Below are 19,545 nucleotides of genomic sequence, written 5' to 3' on the forward strand. Positions count from 1 at the left end.
TTTTCACACCCAAGACAGGATGCCAGCTTGTGCCACCTCTAACCTTTCCAGTCTCCAGAGACCACAGGGTCAGGGAAGAGTGAGGCTGCAAAGGTGAGCCCGCAATCCCTCCTGCCACGCAAAGACTCTGGTCATTAAGAGACAAGCGATGATTTTGCTAGTGTTCATACTGCGGTGAGGTATTACCTAGCTATATAAGTGCTCCTTCTCCACTTACCAGAACTTCAGGATATGCCTCTCAATTTTATACTAGAGGAGCATAAGAAAGAATAGTCATCCAGACATGCAGTTTGGTTCTAGTAGAGAGATAGCACTCTTAAGCCCAGAAGCAACTGCTGTCCACCTAAGAAATGAGTGAATTCATTGAGAAATCAGATTAATTCAACATGAATTCAAGAGAAGATCCAGAAACTCAGAAGGCTAGTGCTCTGGGCTCGTGTATAAGCTAAACAGACGTATCTTGAAAGAAACATAAGCCTAAACAGCCTTTACATATTCTGGTCCAACCTTCTGGCCCATCTAACTGTATAACTATGAAAAAGTTGGTCAAACTCAGGTGACAACTGAAAATAATTATTATATTTTTTAATACATGAAATAATTTAATACATGAAATACACAAAATATGAATGGAAAGCCATGAAATATCTTTCCCCCTATTTTGCTAGTGCACAATGATTAAGTCTGCCATCACATGCACATTAGTTAGTATGGCAGAAAAACATTTTCTTCCACTTTGCCATCCTTCAGTCAAATGATCCATGCACATTCCTAATGTTCTTCTAAAACTAGTACTTCCTGGACTGAAATACTATATTTTAAGAGGTAATATTCTAGATTTTCCATATTCTAGGGAGAAATTACATTATCAGAGAAGCTTGTGCCAAAAACCAAAAGGAAGTATTTCCCCCCAAGCCCTCCAGAGAACTAATGGAATTAATTCTGCATTCTACATTAGCAAGATTTAAGTAAGAAAGACAAAACTGTCTGGCTTAGTGGATATCTTCTTCCCTCAAAACTAAACAAATAGTTTCAAACTGTAGAAATTTTTTCAATTTCTGGATTTGGTAGGCAAAAAGTCCAGCCAAAATGTTGTGATTAACTAAAGCAGAACTTCTGACCTCAGCATATTCTCTCTGCTTACACTTTGAGATAGGAAGCCAAGTTTTGTAAACTGTGCTAGGAAATGTTGAAATTTTAGAAAAAGAAAGAGAGGTAAATATATACAATGATTTTACAGGAACAGAAAATGACAAAATAATACAAGTAGCTAACTCGCTCTCAGACCTATAAATATTAATTCTAGACAAAGAGGACAAATAAAAGGGAAAGGCTAGAAGACGAAATCAAGGAGAAAAAGTAATTTCCCAATGTAGAAAGGCCCTGAAGGAAGAGGAGATGGAAAGATGATAGGAAACACTTGTTTTCTGTCCTCTCTCTTGAATTCTTTCTGCTGAACTGTTTGTATAGCCACCATCTTAACCACCCAGCCACACAGACAAAAACTCGCTCTCGGCACTGTATGACTTCTCAGAAGGACCTCCTAAATGCTGGCCTCACACGGGCTGTAGTCAAGCTGGCCAGGCTCCCCCAGGAGAGAATTCCCAGCCAGAATCCTCTTTTTGGGATTTCTCATTTTAAACCCAGTGCAAGCACAGCAAAAATAAAAGGCAGAAAACCTGTGCCTGGTTTCTGACACCCCTTGCTAGCTAGGTCAAGAAAACAAATGAGGATTCACTGGGGAAACTCAGTGTGGAGCTCAGACACCAAAACCAGACCAAAATACATCCAAAATTAGATTCTTTGAGGTCTGGCTTAAAGAGGAACGTTGTACTGCCATAGCTCTACCGTTTGAAAACATGGACAAAATGTATACCATAAATGCCAACAATACCAGCCAAAAGGTCCTTCTGCTGGGAAAGCTCCTGAATTAAAGTAATTCTTCTGATGATATAAAATGTGACTTTGTCACCACTTCCTATCCATACCAGATAAACCTCAGCAAGGCCTCAGTAACCATATGCATATAAAGAACCTAAACGTATATACAGGTTATCATACATATGTGTATATATATGCAACACATATACACATCCTCCATATATACAAATGGGTAGGATCAATATAGAAGGACAGGAATAAAAAGTTTTCAGAATTCATGTTTGTTTTAGACAATTAAACACTAAGTAGCACTGGATTATAAATAATCAAAAGACATCTTGACGTATAAAGTCAAGACATAACTGAAAAGTGAACACAAAAAATGTGAATATAAAGATGTTCAAAATAAGAAAAAAATTCTAATAAAATGCAGGATCCTGCATTCTATTTCACTTAAATTCCCCAAGTTCAATTGAAACCAAAGTAATTTAAGGCTTTCAGTACAAGACTGGTACGTTAGGGGTCCAAGAATGAAGTCTTCTACTGCCATCCCAAATAGAGCAAGCTGAAGAGACAGCAATGCTAAAATAATTCGAACTTACACACACATTTCCCAGACAAAGAGAACCCACTGCTACGACTTTAAAGTCATACTCTGAAAACCATCATGTTCATTGCCCTTATGTAGGGGCTTTCATACTAGAACACATAACATCTGCATCTTTGCCAACAACACAACAGCCATATTTTTTAAGAACAAAATAGTTAAGATGGCATTAGCTAACATAAAGGGTGTTTCGGCTTTTTGTAGCTACTCTGAGCATAGGAACAATTGATGCTGTTAAACATCTGTCTCATGGACCTGATAGTAAATGAAGAACAATTACGGGAGAGGGGGGTATTTAAAGGATCTCTTCACTACCCATTAAAAGCTAACTCAACATGTCAACGATAATAATGTTTAAGATTTTGAACACAGCCACAGAAAACAATACAGCCTTCCTGACAGTCATCATATAGCCAAATGATAAATATGGAGTCTAATAACTACAAATACAAGAATAATAAAACATTGCTTTACACAAGATATAGAGCATGACAGCCAATACACTTGAACAGCACAACTAGCTGAATCAACTCCACAATTAGAGTACTCAGTATTAACTCAGTACTCAGTATTAACAATTAGACAGGGGGAAACAATCTTCCCAACCCTATACACTGGCATGAGAACTGCAGTGGCCCATTATCCAAAGTTCTGTGATGGTAATACCCTCCTCCCACACGACTGCAGCACTGAGTATTCCCATATATACCAGCCCACAAGGACACATTCAACACTTACTGGGTTTCAGGAAATGCTACTGTCCTCTTGCCTCCATCCCCACTAAGGCTAATGGAGCCTTTTCGATAGCAACGGGTGGGCAGAATAATTCTGGGGAGACTATCTGGAGACCTGAAGTAGGATGCTAAAAAACTCAAATCCTTAAATTGACAGTTAGCTTGCATATACTGCTATTGTCTGCTCTTTGCCAAACAGAATATACTTCAAAATCATTGGAAAAATGGGGTTAACGTTTTGCATAAGCACTTCAGTTATTAACTGGCTCACATTAACAATCCACTAGGCTAACATAACAAACAATTCTTGTTACTCAAACTGGCGTCATTGTAATGAGCTCCAAATTAATCTCATCCGTACACAATCACTAATCTTGTTTTGTGCCAACTGAATTTTTAATCAGAACGGAGTGAATCATAGGTTGTTTTTAAAATACATTTCTAATACTTGTCATCCAAAATGAATAAACACTAGAGCAGGGAAGAACTTTTCTATTTACATTCTGAGAAGCTGATTTTATTTGTGCATACTACACACGAAGTATCAAATGCATACAATAGGTGAGGACATTTTTAATGAAAATAAAAAATAAATACGTTTATTTCTAATAATGCTTTGAGCATGAACAGCATTCACCAACCTACAGAATTTAGCCCCGACTGCAATTAAAACTTGATGACAAAGCAAAATAAGAGTTGCCCCTCTGTTGTGTTGCTCCTCAATCTCTACATCATTCTAGAAGATCAGAATACACACAACCAGACCCTACAACCAGCAGAGTAATTACTTCTGATAAGGCATATAACGAAGCAGATTTTGCAGTGCTGAACTTGAGACTCAACCTGAATTTCAAACCGTGGTGACTTTAATATTTGTCCAAGACATAGAAGCAATGCTGAGTTTCAACAAGCATTTTCGACTTGTTTCTGCAATTGCAATACCAGTTTAACATAACAGTTCATGAGCTCTGCTTATAATAATAAGCGTGCTCAACCTCTCACCCCACTGCTGAAACGCAGGCTCAACCATTTAGGAATTCTTTGAAAAAAAAAAAGATAGCATGAAGTCTTCAACTACAGCATCTACTTTTTAACGTGCAGTATTTCTGGAATCTGGTTTTAGCTGTCTGGCTAACAGCTGCTTAACCGAATACCTGTTACTGCGCTTAGATGAAAATCTAACTGGAAGGTCTGCCCACGGCCATGGAAACTGAAGAAGTGACTGAAGCAATCTGCAGCACAGCCATTCAAATGTCTTCAGGGAGGTCTACTGACAGCCTCTATTAAAGCCACACAAGCTTGAAGAATCTGGAGTACCTGGTTCTCATTTCAAGCTAAGCATAATGCTTGACTCAAGCCATGTAACAGCATGTGATGACTTCTGCTTGGAAAACAAGACATTCAGGCAGATGAGAGCAGCGCAGGAAGGCTCAATGTCAGAATTCCCACAGATCTGGAGGCACACATTACTTACTCAAGAGACTGTGCTCCTCATTTAATACCATCTACATCCTTTTGTGCATGAAGATTCTGTTTTGATTGCCAGGAACTGTTGCATCAAAACTATTTGAAGATTGCTCAAGATTAAGAGCATTAAATTACACTCAACATGCTAATCTATTTTTACTTATAGTCAGTAGAAAGATATGTTAACACATTAAAAAATTCCGCTAATATCTTAGAATTCAATTAAAATTATCTTCAGTAAACAGCTCTGAGATCTGTGGAAAAAGGGAGTTATTCAAATGCTTAGCATAATAAGCAAGTTATTGATAATGTAACATGCTGCAACCTATGTTGAACACTAAAAGGCGAATGCAAAAGCAAAAATACACTATGTAGACCATAGCTGCCAGGTGGAGATAACACGCTCTGATAACATCAGGATGGACTGCAGGAAAATGACCAAGGACCTTATCAAAAAAGGTTACATTTACATAGTTAATGCTATAGCAAGGCATAATGACCAAAGGAACGCTCTTGGCTTCCAAAATTTCTCTTTTGGTTTGTTTTCAATTAATTTTAAAATAGGCTGGTTAATATCTCATTATGCACCAAGGAGCAAATGGCTCCTTCAAGCAGCTTTCCAACGAAGAGGACACGAAGTTTGTTTTGCGCTTAGGCAGAAGAAAAGCAATGCTCCTAAAAGATTTATCATTAATGAACAATGTAAGAAAGAAAGAAAACTAAGGATGTTTTTATCTGTGCAGATTCCCTTGTGGATCACTAGTGCTAGTGACTTCTTTTCACATGAGAAGTATGGCACCATATCAAACTCCATCTGAACAGCATTTCTGCAAAATACCCCAAATTATCGTTAAGATTTCATTTGCTATTTGTTATTAATTTCAGCTTTCCAGCACATTAAAAAGTGTTCCTCTTCCTTTAACATCAACTGTAGAAAGTGGCTGCTAGTGTGAATACTTCTCAGGAGGTTGTAAGATTGTGAAACAACAAAACAGAAAGAGGGGAAAAATAGGAGAACTGGTAAACAAGAGATTGTGGAAACAGTTCTACAACTGTCATATGAAGTAAAACCTTTTCTATAAAGGAGCCTAACAATATAGCTACTCAGCAGCACCGTGACTCCTATCCAAAGGAGTTTATGAGCTTAACAGGAAAGTGACTGGAGGAAGAAAAGGAATAAGACATTCACCTTTTTAAAATTCTATTAGGTATGCTAAAAATAATTATTAAAACCCATTATTTTAAGATTGTGTCGTTTCTCACACAAACAAAATTAATAACACGAATAAAACGTGAATAAAAAGGTGAATAAAATTAAAACTGAAAAACAACACATCTGTCACACCACTTGTGAAGGGCATGTTAAATTCTGTGGCTGTTGCCGCACATTCTTCCCCCATGACACCTGTACCCCAAAATTGAACAGCACAGTTTGACAGCTTCTGACTTGCTTTGGGGAGCTCCCATACCTGATGAAATCACCCAGCTGCACCGGAGACGTGCTGATAAAGCACAAGAGAGGCTGCAGGAGAGGACTATGCAAAGAGCCTCTCCCCTAGCAAGGCTCTACACCAGGAAAAGGTTCAGTTAAAAGACATTTCCCAGGTGCCTGTTTTTGCCAGTCATTCCCATATACTCTTACAGGTAGTCTATAAAATAAAGTATATTTAAAGTGTCAATTTCTTTTTGGGTCAGCTTTCTAATAAAAGCTGTACATTTTGACAAAAAAAAAAAAAAAAGAAATGAGATCATGACCTACTGTGTGGGTGACCAAGCAGGAATTACAGCAGAGCGCTCTGGCAGAGGCCTACTTTTCAGACACAGCCACTAAATTCTGCACCATAACCACAGGCACTGCACACTTACTGGAAAAAATATATCAAAATTCTATTGACAAACAATACTGTCAACCCAGAAACAACACTGCAGGTCTGCAAAGGCAGAAGAATGGAGCCCAAAGAAAAGGGGAGAGTAAAAGAGAAAAACACTCTGAGTTTCATAATACCTTAATATGGCTTTACTAAATACTACTAACTTCTGAGAGGGAGAAGTATTTTAAAAGCATAACCACTGTTACCTTCTTCAAACAAGGCTTGAGGCGAATTTTGAATAGTGAACAAAAAGCTTGCTTTCAGGTTGTGGTGTTTGTTCTTCCCTAATAATAAGACTGCGTAAAAATATTTTATCATGAAGTTAATTTTTGACCTTTACACCTTTTAAAAAGGCATTTGTCTTTATGTGTCACTAACACATATGAGTAGATAGATTTTTTGACGCAGTGGTTCCAACATCATACAACCTGGTTCTATCCTTCCTCTTGGGAAAACAAAAAAATCTACATCACTACACAAAATTATGCTACTTTTTCTAGAACTCAATTCTTTTTAAAGACACAATTGATCAATCCTTTTTGCCAAGACAGATGTTTTAAGACGGTCAGATATTAAATTGGCATCTTTTTAAAGATACTCTGAATAGTTATTGTAAATGTCATGTTGTCTTGATTAAAATATTTTTTAAAAACCCACATCTATGGATTCAACATTAAATCATATTAGAAGACAAAGTGTTTATGCTCATATAACAGTGAGGTAAAAGGTGGCTTTTTTTTTTTTTTATTCTGCATGGTTAGCAAATTCCTACTGCTGAAGCAGTTCTAAAAAAGCCAAGTCTCTTTGCATGGTATAAGGTTTTCAAACAGCGAAGTACTTACATGCAAGGCAGAAGGATCTGGCAAAAATTCAGCATCCTCTCCAAAGATAAAATCTGGCGGCAGGTCAGGATAGTGAGCATTGAAAATTATATCCCCTGAAAAGTAATAAATGAAAATATTATTTGTGCTTTTATGCATGTGCTTATAAATAAATAAATAAAATATTATACGTATGATACATATTTTTAATATAAAATTTGGTAGCTACATTAAATATATTCCATGTATATATCTCTATAATTTTTACAAAAATTCACATGCAACATAAGCATCAGATGTTTTGGGGGATGAAGTCAAATTCCTGAGGCACAGCTTCTTCCTCCTCTGCAAGCAATGAAGCATGAAATACATTATTGCTCCATATCTCAAATGGCAATTGAAACACTACTGAGGGTTGCCTCAAAACACCAAGTTAGAAAAGTGAACTTATTTTTAAAAAAAAAAAAAAGTACCACATTTAGACTGCTGTGTTTTGCATATTAAGTTAAAGTCAAATGCAAACTACTAAGATCAGGATTTTCAAAATAGTGAAGCTTTTAAAACTTAGTAGCACTTACTCCCTCTTCTCCTTGCCACCCCCAACTTTTAGAAGGGAGAATACACAGTTCAATAGGAACCATTCCAAATACCCAAATTCTGGCCAAGAGAAATGCGGTATTACACATTTAAATGGAGAGACTAAAATTAACTAAAAATATAAAACTTCATCACAGCTTGGCACTGAGTTCTTATCTTGCCAGTGTCACAAGATACACAATTAATTACCAATGTCATAGTTCAAAGAAACTTGGGTTGTATTATTTCACTAGTAAACATACTTCAGAGTTCACATAGGTCAAGAGGCGGTCATCTGCATGTGAGCTCTTAAAAAATCCACCCACCATTCAAGGGGGAAAAAAAAAAAAAAGTATCTAGCATTACTTCTCTACCTCCCAATCATTCTTTCCTTTTTCTGAAGATATGAAAGAATAACTACAAGTTTTTGCAAAAAAGCAGATTTGTGAAGTAGCAGGCACTAGAAGAAAGAAGTTAATACCTACTATGTGTTACCACTTGTTTGAAATCTACAGAGAACAGTAAAAACAGTGTGGTCAGCCTTCTTAACAATTCTGTTCAGAGAAAGTTAAATCACTTTTCATTTCTTCAAAAATTTTGAATTCAAAAGTGGAGAAAAGCACTAGATGAACAAATCTTACAAAGCCACAATGCTGGCTCAGCGATGTCACCATCTCAAGACATTCAACATGACAGTTTTAATTGCTAATATTCTAGAAACTTATCTTTGCTCTAGCTGGAAGCAAGGATGCTGTAAAGATTAGTTTGCAGACAATAAGGGCTCATGGCCAGGAAACCAATGGCCAGTCCAGGGTAGGTATGCCCTACAGTATCGCTCCAAATCATGAACTCCCTGATCATGCGACTCAGTGGAGCAAACTGTGGGTTTGTCCTGTCTGCACTCCTGCCTTCCTTTCACAAATGTCAGGAGCACGTGTTAAGTATGGTGTGCAGGAAAAAGAAGAGGTCTGCCAGTTAAAATACCCAACACAGTCAACATAAAATCTTTTACTTCATTTAAAAGAACAACAAAATGGGCACTATCCTAGAGGAAACTGCATGAAATTGCAACAGGAAACGCACGTGTATTAAGAGAAAATAATTACTAGACTGTTTAAACTGTAACAAAGCAATGAAGAATTCATAAAAGTTGATGTTTACTAGATTGTATAGTCCTATGTCACTATAACTCAACCCTTTTTTCATGTATGACTCCTTACACCAACCTCACCAATTTCTACGTACAGAGAAGGCAACTCCTGAGGTTTTGTGTTGAAGATAGCATCTTAAAATACATTCTTTGACTGAGCCTTGCTTCATAGATAAAGAGGCATGTTATGAATAACTCAGAACACAGCACAATGTAAAAGCTTGGCCTATGACTTATGCAGCACAATGCTACTCCGAAGGAAAGAATCGTATCTGCGTTTTTGTCATATTCTTGTATGATGTTAAGTAGGTCATTTAACATACACTTTTCATATTGCAGTTGCTAGTTGCATGCTTTTCATTCTCTGCATTCCTGCTTTAACAGAGCTGACGAAACAGAGTACACATAGCTACAACTCAGCTCACTAGGAGCTGCACTCCAACTACATAAATACTACAAGAGGCCACTTAGAATAAAAGAAGGATCAAAATAACTGCATATTTTTGTGTTATACCTCCATATTTGATTAGTGAAAACCTATTACAGAACCTTACATCATGAGGTGGCTCCAAGACTCTGCTTAGAGTCTCAGGCAAGCTATGACAGTAGACATAACGTGAAGGTTCGAGCACCTACAAACTCTTTTTTTCCCTCAGTGTTTTCAGTTCTACAGCAACACGAAGTGAACTCACAGCAGCTCCCAGAACATTATCATATGCACTGCTCAAGTATGACAGTAAATTAAACTTGGGATTATTAGTTTAACATGACAGGTGTTAAACTTTTACAATTTGGGGTTGGGGACACGTGCATATCCCATGCAGTGATTCCTGCTATGGGACAGGGCCAACAGCTGGGGACAATACCCTCTTTGACCACTCAAGTGTCATGTGTGGCCACACTGAGGTCAGGCACATCACAGTGGCAGCTGGCCAACTATTACCTCTCACACATGCTCACAGCTCTTCACTACCTTCTATTGCACCCCTTCTTCCACTCAGTGTTACTGGCGTATATCATTCCTTATCCATAGTGAGTGACCAGCTGTGTAGATATTTTGGTTTTAAAAGTTTTCACATCCTACTGATATCATAGAACTATACAATACAAGGGACAAAATCCAGTGTAGAAAGTAACATTGTGATATTTGATTTTCTGTTACTATTACTTATAATTGCTTCTACTTGACCAAGGTAAACATGCCTCAAATCCAAATTCCCTGGTCCCTTTAGTAAAAGTCATTTTGAGACGCAATGTATCACCACTAAAGCCATTGTGTATTGCAAGATTATTTTTTCTATAGTATAGTCATTTTCCAAAAGGCTATATACAGTATGGCTGAAGGGTTCTCTACACTTTAGAATAAATAAAACTATTATTTCAGTGCCTGTTAATCATACAATCACAAAACACTAGTGCCGAGACCATACGCAAAACATTTTATACTCCCATGGAACCTAAAAAACCCATGCTGTTGTCCTTATTTTCTAACTAAACCAGAAACATATAATTTAATAAATCATTAACACTCTCTTTCCCTCAATACCATAGGGTTTTTTATGCAAATGGGAACCCTAATTTCTTCTGATACAATCAAATGTCACACATGCTGGGTAACAATAAAGAAATAAAAGTTCAGAACAAAGTCGTGTTTTCACTTCAATGTAAAGAGTTCGAAAAGAGCAGTGCTTCTCTACCATCAGTGGCTTTCAGTCCATCAGTTAAATACAGCATCTTGCCATTGAAGATTGTAAGATCCGACCTTAGAACAATTTTTTTTTTTTACACATTTAAAAAGGGAAAAAAGCATCCCCTCAGTCAAATCTTATTCTAGTAAGTCTCACTTTTGCCATGAATCCAAAGACATTCAACTAGTTCCTAAAAGGAAAGAAAAAAGAACCATTTTTGAACCATATTAGACATTCACCCTGGCCTCTGTAATTTTTCTGCTCCATCCTCTCCCCTTCCATATTGATATTTTTATGCCTTGCCTAATTTACCATACTAGGACAGAAAAAGTAATATCTTTGACACTAGAAAGCTTAGGTACCAAGGAATGAGTTTGCCCTATTCATTTTTCATTCTCAACAATAATATGCCACTACAAATCAGACTAAAGATTGACGGAATCAATCATAAATCTGCGCTTTGTTTTTATTAAATACTACAAACCAGAGAAATTAAAACTACAGTTAACAGTTTGCGTGGCAGGGCTATGACGCATAAATGAAAAATGCTTCTTTACACTCAAATAAAAGGTATTTAAACAGTCATAACGGCCAACACAACAGCAAATCTGGTTTTACTTCACATAAATATTACCATTAGTCTCTGCAGTGAGATTACAAAACACAAGGTGCTAAATATTTTGAATCACAAGCTACCAGTTTGTCCTGACCTAGTAGAAATATTCATTTTTTTAACAACTACTTTATTTTTATATGCTATTACCTGTGGCTTACCCTCTTCAAATATAATTGTGCTGGGGTAAAAACATAAAATTTTTCAACCAATAAAGCCATTTGCAAAACTATTGTGCTTAGACTTTGAGAATGGTTACCATTTCAATTTTGAAAGCAAAACCACCAAAAAAATCAATATAGTCCTGCATTGTCTCCCCTTCTCGCCTAAATCAAATACTGTCTTCCTTGCACATACAGCGCAAGTTTGTAGTTCCTCATGTTTGAACTCTGTTTGCTCTTATTGCCTGGGCAGAATGCAAACTGTGTGGCCTGCCACAGCGCTATTGACCATGACCATTCCAATGTAAGAACAAGGGAAGCAAAACCTTCCCACTCAGACCACTTTTATCTCGTTTCGGTAGATATACTAGCCAATAATACTTCAGTGGAATTACATTTCCAATTAAATACTACTAGAGAATTTAAAATTACTTCAATAAAGTTAAAGCTATGGAGTGAAAGATAAATTGAGAAGAAAAAGGATATATTATACATTTTTTGCTTTTCATTATCCAAAATATTACTTACTCTTCCTTTTCTTTCCTTGGGCAAAGAGCATTAAATTTTGAAATATTTTACTTTACAGGATTTCAAAAGAAAAGCTAATATGCTCCCAATAGACAAAAAAAGATAGAAATATTAATACTTAAATCTATCATTTCTTTTAACACATACAGATGCTGTTCTTTTCTCATCTATCAAAATGCATAACAAAGTCTAACAAAGCGGTAAGGACTGACTACAAGCAAGATGGGTGTAACTCTGAAACTGAGAAATTTCTTATATCCTTACAGTTGCTTTCTACTGGCCTATCCTATATACAGTTTTTCGTCTCCTGATAACCTTTTTTTTAATCCTATTGTAAATTTGGTAGTACTTAAAGATATTATACTAAGAGTGACACAGTATTAAAATCCCTGATTATCTAAAGATGGCATAATTAGGAAGCAACATATCAGTTAACATCCTAAACTCTATTTTTGAAAGGATATATATATTCTTCACCTTTTTCTGACTCCAAGAATTTTATGTCAGCACTAAGTATGTAGAATAAACACGTGTATCCACCGTAGCCTGGAACAAGACCAATCTGAATGGAATTCATCATATGAAAGAGATCAACCCAGTTGACTTTTAAGAAACAAACAAATAATACAAATGCAACTTGATCATGAAATGCATTCATCGATAATAGGGAGCAGTGCTGAAGCAAGTGACCAATCCTTTGTACAGAATCAGTTTCGGGAAAATAAAGAAACTGCTCTCGTTGAATATTAAAAAGAAAAAGACAGTAAGTAGAATTACATTACTCATCTATTCAGAATGCTTACCTGTCTCTTCTAATAGCCACATAAACTGTAGAGAAAAAACACTGATCAGTCCCCTCTATAAACAAACTCTTACCTAAACCAGCCACTGTTAATTGTCTTTACAGGTATAAAAATAATCAGTTATTCACTACAATCTGCAACCAGGATGCTAAGTCAGTGTAGTCGGCAGTATGAAAGGATTTAAAGAAGAAATCCCAGTTACTCCATTAAATGCAAAACTGCAAAGGAACCAGTCTCCACGAGCCTCGTTCAGTTCAACGAAGTTGTTTAGTGTCATTTGAGATGCCTCAGGGCACGTTTATGGCAGTTATGACAAGTTTTTTCAGAGAGACCAGTGCCCTTTGGGTCAGCAGCTGAAAAGGCCGAGCAAGATACCCTAGGGAACCTCAAACAGAGTTAGACACCTATAGTTAGGCAAGTGAATCAACTCCCACTTTAGCAATAAAAGAAAAAAGACACAGGAAGGATTTGCAGGATGGTTATTTTGTTCTTGGGCAGAGGGCTGCAGGTGTGGGTTTATCTTCCTTTAACCTCAACTGACAAATGCTGCTGTAGGACAAAAAGGAAAAAAAAAAAAGAAAAAAAAAGAGGTGTAAGACTGCATACAGAAAGAGAAATTATGTTGTGTTGTCAAGTGGGCAAATCTGCAAAAATGGAGTAAACATAAATGAGCTTGATCCCAAGCTGAACAAGAAGGCAGTGGGACAATCTTAGTTACTTGCACTTCTGTAGCCAGGCAACTGCTTTCTCAGAAATTTTAGTACTAGAATTGAAGAGCACAAAGATGAGAACAACAGATAATACAAAAGAGGATAACATATTGGTTGAAATTAAAGACAGGCAATGCTAGAGAGGTTCTAACAGAGACACTGGGTAGGTAAGAAAAGGAAAGGCTAAAGCGAAGGACAAATACATTCAAGCAAATGGACTGTAAACTATCAACAGTAACTGCAGCCCAAAAAGGACAAGAAAGGAGGAAAGAACAAAGTAGGAAGGCGCTTCAGTAACACCAATGTGGAGGCGTAACCTAAAATCCTTTAAAACTCTGTAAGTCCACAATTGTACATAGATACTACTCTTAGGTCACTACTCTTAATGCAGAAATATATTTAAGATTTATACCTGCAAAAACTTCTGTCATTTACTTGCTCAAGGGAAGTCCAGAACATAAGGAAAAGTGTCAAAAAAACCCAAACAACCCAAGTGAGAGGAAAGTGATTACTTTAAAGGGGAAAAATATTGTCAACTTTGTATTCTAAGAAGAAATAAATATAATAAGATTAGACTCTCTCTTGACGTTTCCCATTAGGCACGTTCATTAGAAAACAAACAGGTTACCAAAGGAAGAAGATTCATTACTCCTGACACGTAAAGCAAGACTCAGCAAAACTTCAGAAAACATATTGCCCAGAAAAATCTTTGGTACTTTGCATAAGCCAGCAAAAAGACACTTACCAGCCAGGTAATGATACCACCTAAGTATAATCTGAATTAGAGCAACCAAAAAGTCCTTCCTGTAAGAGCCTCAACTAAACCACAAGCGGCATAAGACAACCTAATGGAACATAGAAGACTGACACGCACATTGCAGCAACCTAGTTATGAGAATCTTAAATATTACAATAACTTGTAAAATTATTTTTAGAATTGTTTATTGGCACAATAAACAAGTGTTTAGCAAACAAATTTGCAAAGCAGCTTTTAAAAGGGCAACAAGGAGGTCAGGCTCTTCTCCGTATTTATCATTTTGTTTGTTTCTAATTACTTCCTTAAAGTAGAAAGCCACAGGGAGACTAGATGAACTTACTGAAAGAGCTCCATCACAGGGATAAAAGCAGATGAAATTCTGTATGTATATTATGGGCAATATTCTTAGACTAGTTAGGCAGCAAAACTGTGATTTCCCCCCTCTAAGGCCTATAACTAAAATGAGTAAGAAACTAGGAAACAGAAATCAGAAGCAAAAAAAAAAAAGAAAAACTAAGCTTCAAACAAGACAAAAGAAACCTTCGGGATCAAGGAAACCAAAGTGGTGGCAGTCGAACCCAGAGCTGTAATCCACTCACATAAAAACAGTGAAAATCAGACAGAAGATGAAAATACTAGAGTTCAAGAGGCTACAGAGAACAGTAGCATCGCAAGGGCAACACATTGTTTAAACACCGTGAAATTCCAGATGACAGCACTCAAGGACAGAGAGGGAGGGAGGCATCAGTGCCTGAAAAAGAAAATATGAAGAGCACAGGCAAAAAACAGTAAGAGTCAGGCTTTCTTAGTAGCAAGAAGCAGTGAAAGCTCGAGTGAAAATGTAAAACCACAACCAGGAGATTCCAGGGTTTGCTGAACCAAAACTGCCGTGACCAAGGAATTGATTCTTAATGTTGTATTTTATTTATTAATATTATTCTATAAAGACTACTACAGCTTATAACTCTGCTTATCCTGACAATTTCTATGACATCTGCCTTGATGTTTGAGCAAGGAAAACCAGTATGTCTGCAAGAATTACAAAATACTTCACCTCAAAATACAGAAATACTTCTCCCAGAAAGGATAACAAACTTTACTCAGCAGATATGGCTGTCTAGTTAGCAATAAAGTACAGCTCTGCACATCAGAATGCTTAGAATAAGTTTTGTCCTTGGAAACACAGATTCAACCTCTTCCAGGACATTACAGTCAGTTTTCTTGGAGTTAAAACTTCTATTAAGAGCTTTGAAAAATCCAAATATAAAGAAAAGCACTGAGTTTAACATAGCAGCATTGAGTTCTGGATGAACTAATAAAAAGGATACAGCTGTCTCAGATTTTAATTGACAGTCTAGCAAGAGTAGGCTCAAGTTTTCCAGCCATTCTGGCCACGAAAACACAAAATTTATGGTTTCCCTTACAGGAGAAAATAAAGTAAAAGTAGCTCTCTGAAAGCACCATTTAAAAATTTCTGAAGTGTGATTAGTATGTAGTATGACAAACAAATCTCCAACACTGACATAATATTTTCTCCAGTATGAAACTGTGGATATCTCCAAGGTCTCCAAGGTTCTTGGCTAGAGCTGAGTAACTGTTCAATATAACATTTCAGCAGCTCAGAATACATGCAACAGTAAGGTGAACGTGACATCTGAAAAAAACCAACAATTAAATAGCTAACCGGATCTCAAGAAAATGTCTTAAAATTACCAACAAGCCATTCTTAACTCACAGGATGTCTGATCTTACCAAAGCTAGCAAAACAATTATTTTACACTACAGGTAGTCAGCCACTGCCTTGCCTGCAAGTACACTTTCCCCTTTTTCAAAAAACAGTGAACTTCCTGGTCTTTTGGAAAACAGGACTGTGACTATGCAGTTATACTTCTCGAAAGTAGCATACCAACAGTTTTCTACACACTAGGATTCATATTAGGGTATTTGTGCAGTGGCAGCGGTTATGATGGATGAGATACAAAGATCTGATCTGTTGCAAAGAGGATGTAACACAAACCACAAAGGAACTACACGCTTCAGCCTGTGTTGGGCACCACATAATGAAGACCATACACTGGAGATCCTGAACATTTTCAGCCAATCTTTTTATTCTGGCAGATTTCGCAACTTTCCTTTGCAGAAATATTCTGCCCTTGAAAGATAACGTATCTAGCAACAGCCTACAACAAAGTACTACAAATCTCTGGTTGCACACCACTACCGTCTTCCCCTTCCATCATTACAGATCTAAATACAAAATTATCAAAGCTTTCTTGAATCTGCTCGCTTCACTATTTATTCCACATGATGTGAGACTGAACGTTGTACGGCATTTTCAAACATGTATTGCTGAAATGCAGAGGATTACTACTACTTGAATTCACTGCTATTACTATGTACCTCTGGAAAAGATACACTTGTTTACACCACTTTCAGTTGGTCTCGTTAAAATATAGAGCATGGTTAAAATGTATAGTTTGGGTTTTGCAAAGATGGAGAACAACAGTAGCATTACAGTTGTTTTGTTTAATTGCTTATGTGATACTCAAAATATAAGAACTGGGGGGGAAAAAAAGAAAGAGATGATTTTTCAATATTGAAATTTAATGCATAGTCCATAATCATATTTCTACGTACTTTAACTGGACTACAGTCATTTAGTATATTAGCATAGTATGTATGCCTATGTTCTCGTGTATGGCCATTTTAATCTACTAATTTTCGTTTATGAATCAGGAACAATTCTAGCTTCTACCTGACAACAAGTAAAGACTTAAAGCTCTCAGAATGTAATAACAGGGTCCCACATGATGATAAGTGAGAGTTACTACAGTCCCATAGAAAATATGACACCATTCTCTAAAGCAATGTCATCCAGTGAAGCTTCTTTTCACTGAATCTTGATCGTAGTCATCAAACAAGTCTCAAGTAGAACCTACTACACATTGCAGGACACATCAAGACTCAACAGGTTGAGTCTGCTACACAATATCACATTTTCTTTAAGAAAAGTTTAAATAAGGACAAAAACTCTACTTGGTAGGGTAGCTGTCTTCATATAACTCGGCCATTACTTACTGAAAATTCTGAACAAATGCAGAGCCACATCTTTTTTTCTTAAAAACAATTTCTAGCTAGGACTTAACATTCCATTTTTATCTTTTGGAAAAGAAAAGTTAGTAAACCTGTTGAGCCATGATTTTGTACTTTTACAACAGATAACATAGATATAGTAGACCAATACATGAACCTAGCTCCTCTCTCGAACACATGAGCAAACTTCCAGACCACCTTCTGGGAAAGACAACTTTCCTTCTAAGTGCCAGATGGAAGCTTTAAAGTACTTCTAATTATCCAAAGTTTAACCGTGTTGATTTCTGTTCATAAAGGAGAAGGGCTTCCAGTGCACTACATAATGAGAAGGAAAACTACTACAGGAGGAATACAACAACATTCTCAATATTTAAAATGTCTCAGAGAGCTATAGCATGTGTATGATGCAGTGTAAATTGATATTATCAAAGCAGCAAGTGTTCTACATGTTTTACGCTTCTGTTCACATCAAGTACTTGCTCCTCCAGATTGCACATTTTCACAGACTCACAGGACAACTGAGGTTGGCCAGCACCTCTGGAGACTGCCTAGTCCAACCCCACAGCTCAGAGCAGGGTCAACAACAGCAGATTGCTAAGGGTCATGTCCAGTTGTTCTTTTATTACACTTAAATGGAATTTTCTGTATTTCAATTTGTGACCATTTCCCGTCAGTGACCACCACTGAGAAGAGGCTGGCTCCATCTTCTTCATTCCCCCCATCAGGTATTTGCACACATCAATAAGACTTGACCTGAGCCATCTCTTCTTGAGAAGCACCAGCTCTCTTGGCCTCTCCTTGTACAACAGATACTCCAGTCCCTCAGTCATCTTTGTGGTTTTCTGCTGGACTCATTCCAATATGTCCATGCCTTTCTGGTACTAAAGAGACCAGAACTGGACAGAGTACTCCAGATGTGATTTCACTAGTGCTGCCCTAAGCCTAAATTTGCCAAGCTTTAAATTTGACTTTATCTGAAATTCTTCATCCTCTCTCATATTTCAGTTGTTAAGAGGTAAAAAAACAACACTGCCTTACCATTTTTCATACGCAGACTATCAGCAATTCATGTGTTTAGAAAACTATATTTTAACTTCTAAAAACATATAAAAGGAAATTTTATTCTAATCCTTTGAACCAAAACACAGACTAATTGAAGAGTGGGCAAATAAGCCAGCTATCTACAGATCCTCCACAGGGAAGACAGACTTAACCACACCACTAGATCAGAAGAACCAAAGTCATAGTTCTCTAATCTGGTCAGTTACACCAGTTACTGTTTAGAGATACCTAATAAAAATAACAGACTGACTTCTTTTATCAGAGCTTAATAAAGAATTCTTCATAAAAGAGAAAAAAAGAACACAAAGCAAATACAAATCATTAGTCTAAAAATGGTCATGAGATTCTCTTAGTCATTTTATTAGAAATATTGGAGGGATTTGTGACTCTTGCCTTTTAGGACTCGTTTTCAAATTTGTAGCGTCAAGAAAAGCTGTAAACTTATCTTAAAAATTAGGTATTGTCACAGCTGCACGTTCTTTGAGCTGAAGCTTTAAGAAAAAAACCAAACACAGGTATCTCAAAACTCATAAAATTAGTTTGACACACTGGAAAACTTAACGTGAAGTTAAGAACACTGTTACTGAAAGAAAGGCCAAGATGCAATAACAATATTTTCAACTTACATTTGAGTGTTTCTCCAGCATATGGAATATGTAGCTTAAACCGATCACAGCTAGGTCCAGGGGTCAAGGATGTACACCTAAAAATGAAGATGAGAGAAGAATGTGCTAAGCAGTTACAGATGGTAGCAGACACTAACGTTATTCTACAGGGTACAAATGACTGACATAGTAAAGATGTTGTGAATACTAGAAATACTCATCCTTACAAGTCTGAGAAAGAAGAAAAGGTGGGAAAGATGCAGGAGACCTATTCTCTTCTGATCAGCAGTTCTCACAACAGCATAAGAAACTTTAGGACCCGTGCCAACTATCTTCTTTCCCATTTGAACACAGAAAATAGGCAGACAAAATGCCCTGGTTTCAGAGCGTTATTAGAATAACATCAATTAGTCAGTCA

At 36.8% G+C, this 19,545-nt stretch overlaps 1 protein-coding gene across 1 annotated transcript in view; it reads right to left on the minus strand.

Moving 5' to 3' along the window:
• The window catches only part of BABAM2 (BRISC and BRCA1 A complex member 2), a 177,260-nt gene that overhangs the window by 135,604 nt on the left and 22,111 nt on the right, over window positions 1–19,545 (minus strand). The window contains exons 3-4 of the mRNA XM_074579678.1: window positions 19,149–19,225; window positions 7,403–7,497 (exon numbers count right to left, since the gene is read on the minus strand). Coding sequence (XP_074435779.1) covers window positions 7,403–7,497; window positions 19,149–19,225 — 172 coding nt within the window. The remainder of the gene's footprint in view (window positions 1–7,402; window positions 7,498–19,148; window positions 19,226–19,545) is intronic.

Source organism: Larus michahellis, chromosome 3, assembly GCF_964199755.1.
Source record: "Larus michahellis chromosome 3, bLarMic1.1, whole genome shotgun sequence".
NCBI lineage: Eukaryota > Metazoa > Chordata > Aves > Charadriiformes > Laridae > Larus > Larus michahellis.